General features: G+C 62.3%; 6 protein-coding genes across 6 annotated transcripts; 3 read left to right on the forward strand and 3 right to left on the reverse strand.

Annotated features, from left to right (window-relative positions):
• The first annotated feature begins 341 nt into the window (after positions 1–341).
• Positions 342–2,347, forward strand: gtr-1 (Glutathione reductase). The gene is made up of 6 exons (XM_062767677.1): positions 342–616; positions 664–709; positions 767–863; positions 919–1,078; positions 1,137–2,194; positions 2,251–2,347. The coding sequence occupies exons 1-6, from the start codon at positions 573–575 to the stop codon at positions 2,286–2,288; spliced, it is 1,443 nt and encodes a 480-aa protein (XP_062623661.1). The 5' UTR covers positions 342–572; the 3' UTR covers positions 2,289–2,347.
• On the reverse strand, positions 2,324–3,089 carry FPR2 (FK506-binding protein 2). The gene is made up of 5 exons (XM_062767678.1): positions 2,907–3,089; positions 2,781–2,854; positions 2,633–2,731; positions 2,507–2,536; positions 2,324–2,456 (listed from the first exon to the last, which is right to left on the reverse strand). Exons 1-5 carry the CDS (start codon positions 3,050–3,052, stop codon positions 2,392–2,394), a joined length of 414 nt encoding a protein of 137 aa, XP_062623662.1. The 5' UTR covers positions 3,053–3,089; the 3' UTR covers positions 2,324–2,391.
• A 3,045-nt stretch (positions 3,090–6,134) lies between these two features.
• On the forward strand, positions 6,135–8,060 carry priB_16 (Protein priB; the record flags this gene model as incomplete). The annotated part of the gene is made up of 6 exons (XM_062767679.1): positions 6,135–6,583; positions 6,635–7,026; positions 7,135–7,282; positions 7,328–7,697; positions 7,755–7,949; positions 8,034–8,060. 6 exons carry the CDS (start codon positions 6,135–6,137, stop codon positions 8,058–8,060), a joined length of 1,581 nt encoding a protein of 526 aa, XP_062623663.1.
• Positions 8,061–9,433: 1,373 nt separating this feature from the next.
• Positions 9,434–11,685, reverse strand: ade10 (Bifunctional purine biosynthesis protein ade10). Its single transcript, XM_062767680.1, has 4 exons — positions 11,619–11,685; positions 11,425–11,551; positions 10,763–11,337; positions 9,434–10,670 (listed from the first exon to the last, which is right to left on the reverse strand). The coding sequence occupies exons 1-4, from the start codon at positions 11,632–11,634 to the stop codon at positions 9,577–9,579; spliced, it is 1,812 nt and encodes a 603-aa protein (XP_062623664.1). The 5' UTR covers positions 11,635–11,685; the 3' UTR covers positions 9,434–9,576.
• Positions 11,686–12,463: 778 nt separating this feature from the next.
• mdmC (O-methyltransferase MdmC) lies at positions 12,464–13,203 on the forward strand (the record flags this gene model as incomplete). Its single annotated transcript, XM_062767681.1, has 2 exons — positions 12,464–12,950; positions 12,992–13,203. 2 exons carry the CDS (start codon positions 12,464–12,466, stop codon positions 13,201–13,203), a joined length of 699 nt encoding a protein of 232 aa, XP_062623665.1.
• A 53-nt stretch (positions 13,204–13,256) lies between these two features.
• LOC62_01G001203 (uncharacterized protein) lies at positions 13,257–15,197 on the reverse strand (the record flags this gene model as incomplete). Its single annotated transcript, XM_062767682.1, has 9 exons — positions 13,257–13,458; positions 13,505–13,630; positions 13,689–14,096; positions 14,138–14,262; positions 14,295–14,475; positions 14,521–14,612; positions 14,669–14,828; positions 14,887–14,961; positions 15,142–15,197. 9 exons carry the CDS (start codon positions 15,195–15,197, stop codon positions 13,257–13,259), a joined length of 1,425 nt encoding a protein of 474 aa, XP_062623666.1.
• Between the last annotated feature and the right edge of the window lie 171 nt (positions 15,198–15,368).

Genomic DNA, 15,368 nt, shown 5'->3' on the forward strand with positions numbered 1-15,368 from the left:
GGCTCGAGTGCTGCAGCAGCATGCCTCGGTGGATCGGTGGATCGTTCATGTTGTTGCTGCCCACATTCTCAGTCTCGACGTCTCGGTGCGTGCTCGGCCGTGGCCGAATGAAAAAGTGTAGCCAGCCAGCCAAGCCAAGCAGTCAGGCAAGGCGGCTCTAGACTGGAGAGCCGAGGTGCCAATGACGCCATTGCCAGTCTGTCTGTACACAGTCAAGGCCACAGTCATGCAGTCACCGGTGCCGGCGGGCGGAACCTTTTCGCTGACTGATCCAAGGTGTCATCGCTGGAGATGAATGGGTGGTGGTGCGCAAAAGTCACACATCCTGACGACCGACGAGTATATATCTCACCCAGCTCGCTTGCATTCCTCCCTTCCCCCTCCACCACCCCCATCCCCCGCCCAAGCTGCAGTCCTACACACCAGCACTCTACGCCGCCCGCGCCGCGTCGAGACTCGCCCTCCGCCCAGCCAGTGCCATCGCAGCCACACGCCTCGCAGCGCACCTCCCCATCGCCGCAGCACGCTCATCAGCGCCCCTCCGCACCTTTACTTCCTCAACCCCCAACAACATGCCCCCCCTTCCCTTGAAGCAGGCCGAGGAGGTCGGCGAGTAGTGAGTACCGTGGTGTTGTTGCACGCATCCCTGCTAACGCCTGCCAGCGACCTCTTCGTCATCGGCGGCGGCTCTGGCGGCCTCGGCGCAGCGGTGAGTACCGATGGCGTGACGTCCGTGCGTGTGTGCATCGCTGACCTACCTTCCCAGCGCCGCGCGTCCGGCCAGTACGGCGCCAAGGTCGGTCTCGCCGAGGCGAGCTACCGCCTCGGCGGCACCTGCGTCAACGTCGGCTGTGTCCCCAAGAGTGAGTGGAGTGGAGCGGCTGGAGCGGTCGTGAGCAACACGCTGACACCCCGCAGAGGTCATGTGGTACACGTCCGAGGTTGCCAGCGCGCTCCGCAAGGCCGCCTCGTACGGCTTTGGTGACGACGCCACCAACTACAAGATCGCCGAAAGCTTTGACTGGCACAAGCTCAAGGAGAAGCGTGACGCCTACATTCACCGTCTGAACGGTATCTAGTGAGTGAGAGGGTGGTGGAGCAGCACGACCCTTGTGGATCAACCGCTGACATCCCAGCGACCGTAACCTTGCCAACGACAAGGTCGACTACCACGAGGGCTTCGCGTCGTTCATTGACAAGAACACGCTCAACATCAAGCAGCACGACGGTACCTCGTACCAGGTCAAGGCCAAGAAGATTGTCGTTGCCGTTGGTGGCCAGCCTACGGTCCCCACCGACGAGGAGATCCCCGGCGCTTCGCTCGGCATCAACTCGGACGGCTTCTTCGACATCGAGCAGCAGCCCAAGCGCGTCGCCGTCGTCGGTGCCGGCTACATTGCCGTCGAGCTTGCTGGCATCTTCAACGGTCTCGGCTCCGAGACCCACCTCCTCATCCGCTACGACTCTGTCCTTCGCACCTTTGACCCCATCCTCTCGGACACTCTCGTCCCCTGGGCCGAGAAGGAGGGTCTCAACATCCACAAGCAGACCAACGTCAAGAAGGTGGAGAAGACGGCCTCGGGCTCGCTCCTCGTCCACCTCGACTCGTCGGACAAGCCCCTCGAGGTCGACGTCCTTGTCTGGGCCATTGGCCGTAACTCGAACATTGCCGGCGTTGGCCTTGACAAGGTCGGTGTCGAGGTTGACAAGAAGGGCGACATCATTGTCGACAAGTACCAGAACACCAACGTCGACGGCATCTACGCTATTGGTGACGTCCAGGGCAAGGCTCTCCTCACCCCCGTCGCCATTGCTGCCGGCCGTCGCTTGAGTAACCGTCTCTTTGGTGGCCCCCAGTACAAGGACGAGTACCTGTCGTACGAGAACATCCCTTCGGTCGTCTTCTCGCACCCCACCATTGGCTCGGTCGGTCTGTCAGAACCCGAGGCCCGCAAGAAGTACGGCGACGACAAGATCAAGATCTACAAGACGGCGTTCCGTGCCATGCAGGGCGCCATGCTCGACGAGGCCCACAAGGCGCCTACCGCCTACAAGCTCGTCACTCTCCTTCCCAACGAGCAGGTCATTGGTCTGCACATTATCGGTGAGGGCTCGGACGAGATCCTCCAGGGCTTCGCCGTTGCCGTCAAGATGGGTGCCACCAAGAAAGACTTTGACGACACTGTCGCTATCCGTGAGTTTGGCTGTGGAGATGTAGGCCATGTAACGACGTGCTGACACCACCACCAGACCCCACCTCTGCCGAGGAGCTTGTTACTATGCGATGATTGCACGCGCCCCAGGATTAGCTAGTGGATACAGTAGAGATGAAGCATCGTGTTCAATACTACGTGTGTGTTTTATATGCTAATGTGGAGCAAGTTGAGCTGCTTAGAGCTCCTCCTTGCGGTTCTTGATGGCGACAAGCTCGACGTCAAAGGTGAGGGTAGCGTCGGCTGTGATGTCAGCGGGGAAGGTGACGCCGGCTGCACGCCATGGTACTCACCAGGGATGACAGGAGGGAAGCCGCGCGCGCCTGGTTCGTTGTCAGCATACAACTAATGCCGGATAGGAAGGCGGGGCATTGTGATCGCGCGCTCGCCGTGCCCACCGTGCCCCGCACCCCACTCACCGTAGCCAAGGCTCGAAGGAATGGTGAGGATGCGCTTCTCGCCAACACACATGTCGAGGAGGCCCTGCTCCCAGCCCTGGATGACCTGGCCCTTGCCGACTGGGGATGTCAGCAGTCGCCCCGGTTCAAGTTCACGCAACCAACGCACTGGTGAAGTCGAGGGGCTGGTTACGGTCGCGCGACGAGTCAAACTTGGAGCCGTCGTCCAGCGTGCCGGTGTAGCTGGGCCGGCCGGTCAGCGCGACTCTAGCCCGCGGCATCACACCACACCCACTGCATGCTCAGCTTGTCGCCGTTGCGCGTCTTGAGCTTGCAGCCCTCTGGGAGGTGGGTCACGTCGATCTTGAGCTCGGCGGCGGAGACGGACACGAGCAGCGCGAGCGCGAGCGCGAGGAGGGTCACGAGCTGGGTGCGAAACATTTTACCGCGGTTGGTGAGTGTGTGTGTGCGTGTGAGTGTGGATGTGGTTGACTGATGTGGAGAGAGACCAACTCGGGCATGGCATGGGGGCCGGCAGCGTGGCGTGGAGGTGCTCGTTGACGCGTCGCGCCACGTGACTTGGCTCTTGACTTTACGTACACGGCGACTGCCACCGAAGGAACAGAAAACAGCGTCTTGAGGCTGCACTCCTTCTGGCCTCGAGCTAGAGATGGCATGATGATTGGCAATGCGCTGGGGGGCGAAGTTGGCAGCGAGACCGCAACAAAGACGACGACGACGACGCTGCGTGCGTGCGTGCGTGGCCTCGCCTCGCCGGCACGCCGGCGCGGGCGGCCGGCTCTCGTGATGTCTCAGAACCAAGAGCGGGTAGGCGCCCGGCAGGAAGGCGAACAGCGGCAGGCGTGTGCTTTGTTCTCTCTGACGACAGGTGGCGGCTGCTGCACCCACACGCCGCACGTGCTGATTGCATCGCTGCGCTAGTAGTCTAGCCAAGGACGTTTAGTGCGGTTGAGCGGGGTCAGAGGCCGCACACGATGTGTGTGCCACTTGAGGCTTTGTCGGCGCCCGCCCGCCCTGTGCCGCACTCGGCACACTCGACGGCCCCCTCTCCGGCCGGTGAGAGAGACGCCGCGCAGCTCCCCTCCCCGCCAAACAGACGGTTTGTAACCCCCCTTCGCTCGCCTCGCTTGCGGAATGCTACTAGCAAAGGGGCGTGCGCCTGATCAGCACGGTACCACTGGACGAAATGATGCTTAAGGCGACGTGGGGCGAGCCTCTGGCCCCTCGGGTGGGTCGCGGCTCGCGGCTCGCGCGCCCAGCAAGGCCCAGCATGCCCAGCCCAGCAAGGAATGCAAACCTCACGCGTGACGGCCGGTCGGCCGACGACGCACGACGCCTATCTGATCCAGGACCCAGGACATGTGATTGAGTGAGTGCTGATTGAGTGAGTGACTGATTGATTGACCGACCGACCCAGAAAGAAAGGTAGTCCCCCCCACGTACTTGTGCTGGTTCTGGTGGTGATGGTGCCCTGCCCCTCGCCCCCAGCCCATCGCCCATCGGGCATGCTGTTGTAGATGCCGTCGGCGGCGATAGGCGAGTCTGTCGATGGATGGCGAGTGCGTTGTCGTTCGCATGGTCGCATGCCGGCGCCGCCGGCATGGCGATAAGACATGGCCTGCCCAGCAAGATCTGGGGCGTGAAGGGGGAATGCAGTCAAGCAGTGAAACTGAGTGAAAGACGCTAAACACCCTGCCGCCGTCGTCGGCTGCCCGTCCACTGAGAGGGCGAGGTCGCTCAAACTCGCCAATGCTGCGCGACTCCTTCCTGGCTACCTACTGCTTACAGTCGTCGCCGCCGCCGCCACCGCAATGGATGCGAGTACAAATAAATAATTATTGCCAAACGCAGACGTCATGCGTTAGCCCGCTTGCTGCATGACCGTCTGGAACATGGTCCTGCTGCCGCCCGCGAGAGGGACGCCGCTGCGGGGCGGCGGCGGTGCAGGCGGCGCGGGTCGCGCGGGGCGAGCGGGGCGAGCGGGGCCAGGCAAGGGCTCGAGAGGGAGGGAAGGAGGGGCGGCAGAAATCTCAAGCAAGGACCCATCCAAGACACCGTCGACGACCTTTTGGTTATTTCTTTTTTCGAGCGCGTGTGCAAGTTTGGGCAGTGGGTCGTTGCCCACCTTGAGAGCGAGGGGGGGGAACAGAAGCTGAGACCGAAACGGTCGCTGGCTCGCTGGCTGCTGCTGCTTTGCTTTGATGGAAGTAGGCTGAGAGTCACCCGTCCCCGTCCCCCGCTAGATCCGCTGTTTGCGTGCGCAATAGTGTACCACGTAGTTGGCGCCAGCCAGCTGAGCCTCTGCCCTCTGAGCCCCCCGTTAGACCTGTCTCGGACTGGTGTTGACTCAACAGAGGCCACCTGCAACCTGCAGGCAATGGTCGCGCTGGCGGTGGAGGACAAGAGAGACAGGTACTCGTGATCCGTTAGGGGCGCTCGCGTGTTCCGCTCTCTCCTGTGCTGCCTCCGCCGCCGTAGCCGCCGCCGTTGCTGTTGCCTTGCCCCCCGCCATCCACACTCCCCCCCAGCCACTTTTGTACCATTCCTCGTCTCATCCCCCACCACCCTCCTGACTTGTGTTTTTTTAGTCTTGTTCAAGTGTCTCGGATTAGGCGACTACATGTCCCCGTCGCCAGAGCATATGTACCTCCCTCTGTATTACGTGCATTGATCGACGTTCAAGTGATTGTCCTCACTTCTCTCTCTCTCTCTCTCCTCGTCCCTCTCTAGACATTCGTACATGTATCTTGGACACGACAGCAGCTTCGACTCCACTCGAAACAACGCCCCTCTGTAGCCTCCACCCAATTCCCATCTCTTTCCCAACCATGTTCAATCATGGCCGCTCCCATCAACCCCAGCCCGTCCAGCGTAAAGGGCCTCCCATTCCCAGACCCCGAAAGGCGTGAGTTTCGGGCTGCATCTGCCATTTCGTCGCGTTCTGTGCGATGCTTACTACTGCTTCACAGTTGTACCATTTGCAGGGGTCTCAAGGCAAGTTGGGGCGGCCTAACGGCAGCTGACAAACAGACGCGATGTTTGCCCGATGGCGAGAACTCTGAACCAAACTCGCAGTGTTCTCGGTGTGCCCGACTCAATCTCCCCTGTGAATACTCTCGTGCCAAGCGAGGAAGGTGAGGCGGCGATTAGGTGGCGCATAACATGGCCCCATCGCTCACGGATGACCAGACCCCAACAATGGAACAAGGATAGAAACGAACAAAGTAACATCGCCGCCGGTAGTGCCGCCCATGCCCGCAAGCCCCTACCCCACCCAACAACCCAAGGCCGCCAGGTCGTGGATGGCATGGGCATGATTGTAGACCCAAACAACCACCGTCTGCCGCAGGAATGGGAAATTGTATCAAACGGTGGTGAGTGGGGCTGACTTGAGGAGAGTGTCGCCGCCGACGACGACAACGGCGCGTCACCCCGCCTTGCTGATAGCGTGACAGGACCATCGCACACCCGCGGGGCGCCTTCTATGGCTGGCGCGCCACCAATGGGTATGAACCGTCCCCCACCACACCAGGCAAGTATCCTCGGGCTTAATCCTTGGACTGTCCCGCCCCCGCAGTCAGCGGGGTGGTCGAGCAGCGGCGGCGGTGGGAGCAGTGCCGCCGGCGTGCCTGCGTCCCACATTATCCACGCGTCGCCCGACGGTCTGCAGCATCCCATGAGCGTCGGGAGCCTCGATAGTGTCACGTCTCCCCCCCTTGGTTTTCCGACGCGTCCCCGCCTCCGCCCATCAACCACCCTCGTCGACTACCTCGAGCCCCACCTGGGCGCCGAGGACAGCCGGCCCATCACCCCTCAGCACGGCGTGACCGAGTCACCCCACACCCTCGACACGGACCGCGGCCACGAGTCGACACTTAACTTTGGCGTTGTCGTCAGCCCCATCGGCTCGGGCCTCGTCTCGGAGAACGAAGCAAAGTATCTTTATCAGCAGTGAGTGGTCCTGTATAAAATTATTTTATTGCCTACCGACACGCTCGCCAGGTTTCTAGATCGCGTGAGCCTCACGAGCGGCATGTTCGACCCTCAGTACCACACGTATGCGCGTGTGAGTGGGTGGATGCCGCTCTTCACGGCGTGCATTTATGCGGCGTCGCGGTACTTTCGCCCCGCGCTCTCCGACCAGCTTTTTGTGCTGGCCAGCAACAATATTTCCAAAAAGGTCCAGAACGGCGATGTCGACGTCCCCCTCATTCAAGCCCTCCTCGTCCTCGTCACCTGGAAGGCACCCAGCGACCGCACGTCGTACATCAAACTCGGGCTGGCCGTCAGGCTCATGTTCCAGCTCCGCCTCGAGTTCCCGGCCGAAGTGGTCCCTCTCACGTCGTCAGACGACGAGTCACGCCGCCTGGTCGATGCCGAGAGAACCGTGTGCAGTGAGTAGTAGCGTGTCCGCCCGAGACAGAGAGATAACTCTAACGCACTTGCAGGCTTGATTGGTGTGTTTGTCATTATACTCTGCTAAAAATACTGATCAAACAAAGGGCTCGATCTGTCTTACTCCCTCATGTTCCAGCTTCCCGCGGGGTGTCACCCCTCGATGCTGCCGACTGAGGCTCAGCTCGAGCGATGGGCCGATAGCCACAAGAGCCACAAGGTCCCCGGTGACGCGTTCAAGCCATTCCTCTCAAGGTGAGGGTGCAAATGGCCGAGTAAAGACTCGTTCTAACGTCACAGCTTGTGGGAGTACCACGAAGACACGGCGACATATCCGCGCACCAACCTTGATCTCAAACACGCCCCGTGGACATGGGAGGCCAAGGAACGCCGGATGTACGAGAACCTCGACAAGATGAGAAAGAACCCCGAGATCCAAGGCGTCCTGCGCATCTCTGGAGAAATTCTTGGCAGAGTACAGATTCTCAAGATCGTGGCCATTGGACTGCTGCAACACGGCAACCAGGCGCGTGGCAGGGCCGCCCACATCCTCTCCCTCACCGAGGACGTCAGCGTGTTTATCAAGCAGCTCTTCGAGACTGGCGACATTATTTTCTGGTCCGATCTCTGGAGCTACGCCCTTCTTCTACCCGGCCTCCTCCTCCACTGTGTAACTTGTTGTTACTCGAGCCACACGTGGACACCAAAAAATTAATTAACATCACAGGCTCGCCACCTCTTCGGACCGGACGAAGTGGCGCGCGCCAAAGTCTTCTGCAATGAAATGTGGCGCGTGTTTGACCAAGTCCCGCGCGAGTTCGGCGACCATCCGCTCAGGTACATTGAGCGTAGTTATCGGAGGCTGTATGGGGCGTTTTACAGGCTTCAGAAGGGCGGCGAGGAGCCACAGAGCGAAGAAGCGGTACGTGTAAAACGCCACCTACGCAAAAGGCGTGCGCGACCGAGACACTAACATCATCACAGGCGATCCAGTCAATACTGCAAGGGCAGTGGCCCGCTCTCGGCCCCGTAATTGGCGGCGAGACGCAAGACGAACAGCCAGCAGAGTGGAACTGGCTGTGGTCGTCGGTACCGCTATCGTGGAGCGAGAGCACAAACAACAGTAGCCCCGCCCTAAAGTAGTAGTGACTGACCCGTGTGGTGTCGGACGGACTCGTGTCGCGCCACGCCCTATCGCGGTGGTAGTGGCGGGCATGTGGTCCGATCAGCGGCCTTGATTTCGGAACAGCGTTTCCCAGTTTAGTCATGCGTTTCTTGTACGCGATGAACGCTGTTCTGTGCTTGTGGAATGCTGTGCTGTGCGTGCTGCTGCCGTGCCGTGGGCCGTGCCGAGCCCGCAACGCATCGACGGACGTGCCTTGCGAGCGCACCTGATTGACTTGACCCGGGTATGTAGGCATTCTGAAACCAACTGCAACCGTCGTCGGGGTAGGGTGTGGGCGCTGGGCGCGTGCAAACGCAGCAAGCACATGACTGCGGAATGTGGAATGTGGAAACGGTTTATCAAAAACGTGCCTAGAAAGTGGCGAGTGGCGGCGGCGGCCAAGACACGCACGCACGAGGCGACAGTCTGGCAGTTGGTTCTCGGGTCCCGCTGCCGCGATTCTCGGCGCCGCACACACCGACCGCATAATCGCTGCTGTTTGCTGCTGGTGGTCCCCGGTCCCCACCTCGGCGTCTCACTCAGGTCCGCTTACCCCCCCACCACAATTCGGCGTGCCTCTCTCTGCTAGCGGCGACGGACTCACGGGACAATCTTCGGCACCACCGTAGGCCCGGGTCGTGGCGTAGCCCAGGTGGTAGGCAGTGTTTCAGCGGCCGCACCTGCCCACCCGGCTACTACTCCGCTGTTTGTGCTCATTACCACGAGAGAGGGAGAGATGCTCGGCGTGCTTGGCTCACTGCGGGGTGCTGCTGGCTCGTGTGTGTCGGATGGTGTGCTGGTGCGCTGGTGCGCGGCGCGGGGCACAACCCCCGAGCCTTCCTGGCGGGGGACACACGCGGTGCGCAAAGCGCCATTCTCGGCCCCCCCCCCCCCTTCGCGCCACATGCATCCCTTCCCGGGCATTGTAGCTTCCCTCGCATGCTATCATGGTTTCCCCTGATGCCATCAGCGGCGGCGGCGGCAGCAGCAACGACGACGTCAGTGGCACCAGGCTACGACACGTATCGCGGCTCGGCGGACCGTGGGGTGGCTCCCCTCGCACGCAGCCCCTCTCCGCGGCTCGCCCCCTCTGCATCCGCTGCTAATCCGTGATCGGATCTCAATTGAGCGGGAACGTCGAAGAGGCTAAAGATAAACAGATAAACACGAGCTCGCCGCGCGGACAGTCTGGCCGCCGTAAAACAAGGACATGGTGTGACAGCTTGTTGTCACATTCTAGGTATCCGGTTGAACAGAAGATCTCATTACTGATCACACTACAGACGCGCTCCATATGGCGACTACTACGTTTAAACAGCTGTCTCTCTCTCTCTCTAATCCGCCCCTTGCGCGTCATCCTCATGTCTCGTGGTGGTGTCGTTGTCTAGTGGTGGAACAGGCGGAGGTTGGTGTGGGCGTAAACGAGGCCGTACTCGTCGGCGACCTTGACACACTCGTCGTCCATGATGGATCCGCTGGGCGCGGCAATGTACTGGACACCGCTACGCTTGGCGCGGTGCACGTTGTCGGGGAAGGGGAAGAAGGCGTCCGAGGCAATCGAGACACCCTTGAAGTTGGCAAAGTGCGCGGCCTTCTCCTCGGCGGTGAGGGGCTCGGGCACCTCCTCGAAGAGAGAGGCCCACTGGGCGCGTTCTGAAGGAGAAGCGGCAAAGGCCTCACCAGTGACAAAGAGGTCGATGGCGTTCGACTTGTCGGCGCGCTTGGTGCCCTTCTTGAAGGGAAGGGCGAGGACGCGGGGGTGGTGACGGAGCCACCAGTTGTCGGCCTTCTCACCGGCAAGACGGGTGCAGTGGATACGCGACTGCTGGCCGGCACCGAGACCAATGACGGCACCGTTGAGAGCGTAGCAGACCGAGTTGGACTGGGTGTACTTGAGGGAAAGGGTGGCGACAATCAGGTCGGTAACGGCGTTCTTGGGGAGGTCCTTGTTCTTGGTGACGAGGTTGGTGAAGAGCGACGCGTCAATCTTGACGTCATTGCGGCGCTGCTGGAGCGAGACACCGTAGACCTGGCGGGTCTCAATGTCGGCGGGAACGTAGGCAGGGTCCATCTCGAGAACGCAGTACTTGCCGGCCTTCTTCTTCTTGAGGATCTCAAGGGCCTCGGGCTCGTAGCCGGGGGCAATGACACCGTCCGAAACCTCGCGCGAGATGATCTTGGCGGTAGGAACGTCGACAGTGTGCGAAAGGGCAAGGAAGTCGCCGAACGACGACATGCGGTCAGCGCCACGGGCACGGGCGTAGGCGGCAGCGAGGGGCGAGAGCTCCTTCAGGTCGTCGACACCAAAGACCTTGGCCTCAACATCGGAAAGGGGAACACCGACGGCGGCACCGGCGGGCGAGACGTGCTTGAACGAAGCAGCGGCGGGGAGGCCGAGGCCCTCGGCGAGCTCCTTGACAAGGGCCCACGAGTTGAGGGCGTCGAGGAGGTTGATGTAGCCGGGAGATCCCGAGAGGACTGTGACGGGGTCAGCGACGCCACCACGAGCACACGCCAGACGCCCGACGCCACGGTCACGACCACGGTCACACGCCCGACTCTATACTCACTCTTGATGGGAAGCTCGCCGTCCTCGACAAACGCCTGGGCAGGCTTCTGGTGGGGGTTGGCGCCGTAGCGGAGGGGAAGGCGCTGGTATCCGACACCAGCGGCGGCCTTGAGCTCGGGAGCCGAGTCGGTCGAGGCGTACTGCTTGCGGAAGTAGTCGGCAATGGCCTCGTCGTAGCTCTTGGTGGCCTCGAAGGCCTTGAGGGCGAGTCCGCGGCGGGTCTCGGCAGAGACCTCGCCCGACTTCTTCCACTCGGCAATGACGGCGTCGTAGTCGGAGGGCGACGAGATGATCGACGTGCGCGCGTGGTTCTTGGCCGCGGCACGGAGGAGGGTCACGCCTCCAATGTCAATCTCCTCGATCGCGGCCGCGAGGGTGCAGTCGGGCTTGGAGGTCTGGAGGACGAAGGGGTAGAGGTTGCAGACGACGAGGGTGATCTTGTTGATGCCATTGTCCTTGAGGTCGGCAAGGTCCGAGGGGATGTCGCGAGCGAGGATACCGCCGTGGACGCCGGGGTGGAGCGTCTTGACACGGCCACCGAGGATCTCGGGCGCGTTCGTGATCGAGGAGACGTCCCTGGGAACGTGCGTCAGAAGAGGTGTCACAGGTTGGAGGTAAGGGTGTGATGGGCCGGTTCTACCCCCCCACAGCGCTTCCACTCACTCAATCTCGATGCCGTTCTCACGGATGAGCTTGGCAGTGCCGCCCGAACCGAGGAGACGGAAGCCGAGGGCCTTGAGCTCCTTGGCGAAGGGGAGGAGGCCCGTCTTGTCGTAGACGGAGAGGAGGGCTGGGGTGTGAGCGGTGTGGCGTGCGGTGTGACGCGGCCAGCGCGAGGGCCACGCTGCAGTACTCACCGATGGGAGCAGACATGTCTGATACGTTTTTTGCAAGTGGTGTCGTCTACACTTTTGAGGAGAGGAGATGGGGTTGGGGAGTCGAGTACGGCACCGGCCTGGTCAAAGTCAGTCCAGAGCCGATGCACACCGAAAACTCGCGGAGTGATAGTCAAAGTGGAGGTAGAAAAATGATGTGTAATTGGGATTATGGAATGGTGTCCCTGTCCCAGTGAACTCTAATGTGGAGGCGGCGGCACGCATGGCGAGTGATGAGGGACAAGTGGAAGCGCGACGTGCTATGGCACTACTAGAGCATGCCACATGCTACTCGAGACCGAGAGGAATGTGGTGATTAGTTTTACTGGTCTCGCTGGCGATCACGACGCACCGTCGATCACCGTGACAAGTGTGCGTTTGATCGGCGCAGCGTGGCAAAACTGGTCCGCCACAGACCAGCCGAGCATCTCCACCCAACCCCCAAGCAGGCGTCGTTACGATGCACAGCGACGGCTCGAGTCTAGTCGTCACCCCTTGAGACCCGGGTATCCGGCCAAGAGCACAGCGCGACGCATTGCCCCTAACGACGTGGGTGGTGCAGTGTTGCGTTCTCAATCCAGCGGATGTCTCCCTCTCCTGATCGGATACTGCAGCGGCGGGAGTAAATCCCCCCCGCCCGCCCCGCGCCACTCGCCCGCCCTCACCCCAGATACCCCGCTGATAAGGCGGCCGAGAGACGTCATGTCGCGAGGAGGGGACCAGCACGACGAGGTCGCAGCAACATATAAGCGACGGGTCGTGGCCCGTCTCGTCTTCTACCAGCTACCTCATCCAGCTACCCCCCCCCCCCTCACCCACCGCACACCATGTCTATCCCCAACGACGCGCAGCACCCGTCGCCGCTAGCGCACGCGCCGGCAGCGACCCGCGCGCTCCTCGCGCGGCTGCACGAGCAGAGCCTGGCGCAGGAATCGGGCTTTGACCTGCGCGCGGTCCCGAGCGAGCAGTTCAAAGCGGCCGTAAGCGACAAGTTTATCGCGCTCGACGAGGACAAGTGCCAGTTCGTGTACCAGCTCCTTCGGGCGAGCGGCGCGCGGCGCATCGTCGAGGCTGGCACGAGCTACGGCGTGAGCACAATCTACCTCGCGCTCGCGGCGTCCGAGAACGCCGCGGCGCTGGGCGGGCAGCCGCTCGTCGTTGGCACCGAGCACGAGGAGGCCAAGGCGGACCAGGCGCGCGCTTACTGGGCCGAGAGCGGCACGGACGCCGTCAAGGCCATCGACCTCCGCGTTGGCGACCTCCGCGAGACGCTCAAGACTGGTCTTGGCGATATCGACTTTTTGCTCCTTGACAGTGGGTAGAGTGGGCGTAGGGTGCGTGAGCTGACGGCCCAGTCTGGACCCCCATGGCCCTCCCCGCGCTCAAGCTCGTCCAGCCCCATCTCCGCCCCGGCGCCGTCATCGTCGCCGACAACCCCATCACCTCGGCAAAGGGATACACCGAGCTGTTCGACTACGTCCGCGCGCCTGGCTCGGGATTCAGCAGCATCAACGTGCCGTACAGCAACGGCCTCGAGATGATCGTCTACTACCCCCCAAACAAGTAATCTATGCATCGTGTCTAGTTGCGTGTAGTCCCCTCGGTCTAGTTGCGTCGCCTCTAATCCCCTCGGTACTCTTGCGTGTACCCGTGGTGGAAGCAGTCCCCCCAGTCAAAGCACTTGCGCAGCATGTAATTCTTAATGCCGGGTACCGAGCCGCCGCGCGCCTTGACGATCGTGGTGTACTCGCCCTCGTAGTCGTAGTGCAGCATGGCGTGTGTGCGGGCCTTGACGTCCTCGGCGCCGTGGCCTGGCGGGACGCTGCGGTGGGTCAGCCTATGTGCTTTCTCGTTCCACGTCCACTCACTATGGCTTGATCGGCGTGTCCACTGCCGCGATCACCTGCGCGATCAGGCCCTCACTGTCGGTCGGGTGGTACGGGTACACGTAGGGTTTGGACAATGCGCTCACCGGCCCATGCTGCGCGTGTCCTCTGGCGGGTTAGCTCACTGGTGACGGGACAATCTACCCACTCGTCATACAAGTCCCACCCGGCACTGCTGGGGACGTCGTGCAGATTGAGCGGCATGACGACCGGCACCCCGCGGCACAGGGCAAAGTACGGTGCGGGGCTGATCATCGGGCTCCCGATGCCCAGGAGGGCCGACGACGCGCTCAGCAGGCTCGCGTAGGCGCCGTGGTCGAGCTTGCCGACGTTCTTGATCCCCGCCGGCACCGTGGCGTTGTCGTTCTCCATGGCCGCGACGAGCTCGATGTCCTCCTGGCCGAGGCGCCGCCGCACAACGTCCCACTGGATACTGGAGAACCGCGACTGGAAGTAGCTGGCGCGTTTCCCCAGCACGACGACGCGGCGCGTCCGTTTCCGCACCGCCGGCGTCGCGAGGCACTCGCGCTCCATCGATACGGGCACAAACGTGTGCCCGGGGTACGGGTATGGCCTGGTGTTATCAGCCCTGCAACAGCTGCCAGCCACACGCACGTAATCTGCCACCGCCGCCCGAGCGGCTGGAACGCCCACACCTCGTCGCCCCCCTTCTCGGGCACCGCCCAGTCCCGGTGCATCTTGAAGCCTGGCCGGTCGGCGTTGCTCGGCCTGCTCCCCCACTGAAGGCGTCAGCGTGCCCGCCCTCTCTCACACCCACGTAGGTCGTCACGAAGATCTTCCAAAGCGGCAGCGTGCCCATCTCGCTCGGTGCGATGGCGGCAATGTCGTGCCGCAGCGTGACGTCGGTCGCCTCGACGTAGTCCTGGGAGCGGATACAGCGCGGGTTGGACACGCACTCGAGCGCGTTGTTCTCATTGAACCACACCATGCGGCTGGTACCAGGTCAGCGGCCACCCCACCCCGACGACCTGACTCACATCGACAGGCTGAGCTTGCGCACGAGGTGGAGTATGCTGGCGCGCGTATGCCCCGTGACGACGACAAAGCCCTCGGCCTCGGCGCTGTCGATCTGCGCGGTCGCGTTAGCGTCGCGAGCGTAGCGTCAGCGCCATGGTCACCACTTACCACCTCGCGCATCCACACCTCCTCGCCCGCGCTGCCGCCCCGCACGCCGTTGTACGCAAACCAGTACAGGCTGACGATGAGCGGCGTGCCCGGGCAGTCGGACAGGCCGAGCACGCAGCGCTCCAGCCGGCGGAGCGCAGCCATCGTCGCGTCGTCGTACCTGCCGCCGCCGTTAGCCACGCCATCGGGCGCCCGTCCTACGGAAGGCGTCAACTCACTTCCACTCGGGATTGTCGAGGAAGCGCTGCAGCTGCCGGAGCTGGCGTGCGCGGCGGCAGCGCGGCGGGTCGGCGCTGGGTGCTCCGAGCGGGTCCCAGCCCTTACATCCGCTGTCTCGTGCCCGCCGGGCCGCAGCGCTCGGCGGTGAGCTCGCCGGGAGGAGAAAGAGCGACGCAGCCGCCAGCGCTAGTAGGAGGTACGCTGCGAGTCGGACCCGCCGCCGTCTGAACACGTCCAGCCGGGTCGCGTCTGACAGTCGCCGCGCGGTCAACGTCTGTGCAGCCTTTGGCTGGAGCTTGCGTGTTATCATGTTGTTGGTCGCTGTGGTGAATGTGGAGCCGTTGCGATGTGACGCGACTGCGCGTCTCGAATAACAACAGGCGGCAGGTGGAGGTTGTCACTTGCGGGCTGGAATGGTGTTTCAGCTTGGACCGTCGCGTGGCTGAAACGCGGAATGATCGACGTAGGCCGTGCGCGCGTG

This window comes from Vanrija pseudolonga, chromosome 1 (assembly GCF_020906515.1).
Source record: "Vanrija pseudolonga chromosome 1, complete sequence".
Classification (NCBI taxonomy): Eukaryota; Fungi; Basidiomycota; class Tremellomycetes; order Trichosporonales; family Trichosporonaceae; genus Vanrija; species Vanrija pseudolonga.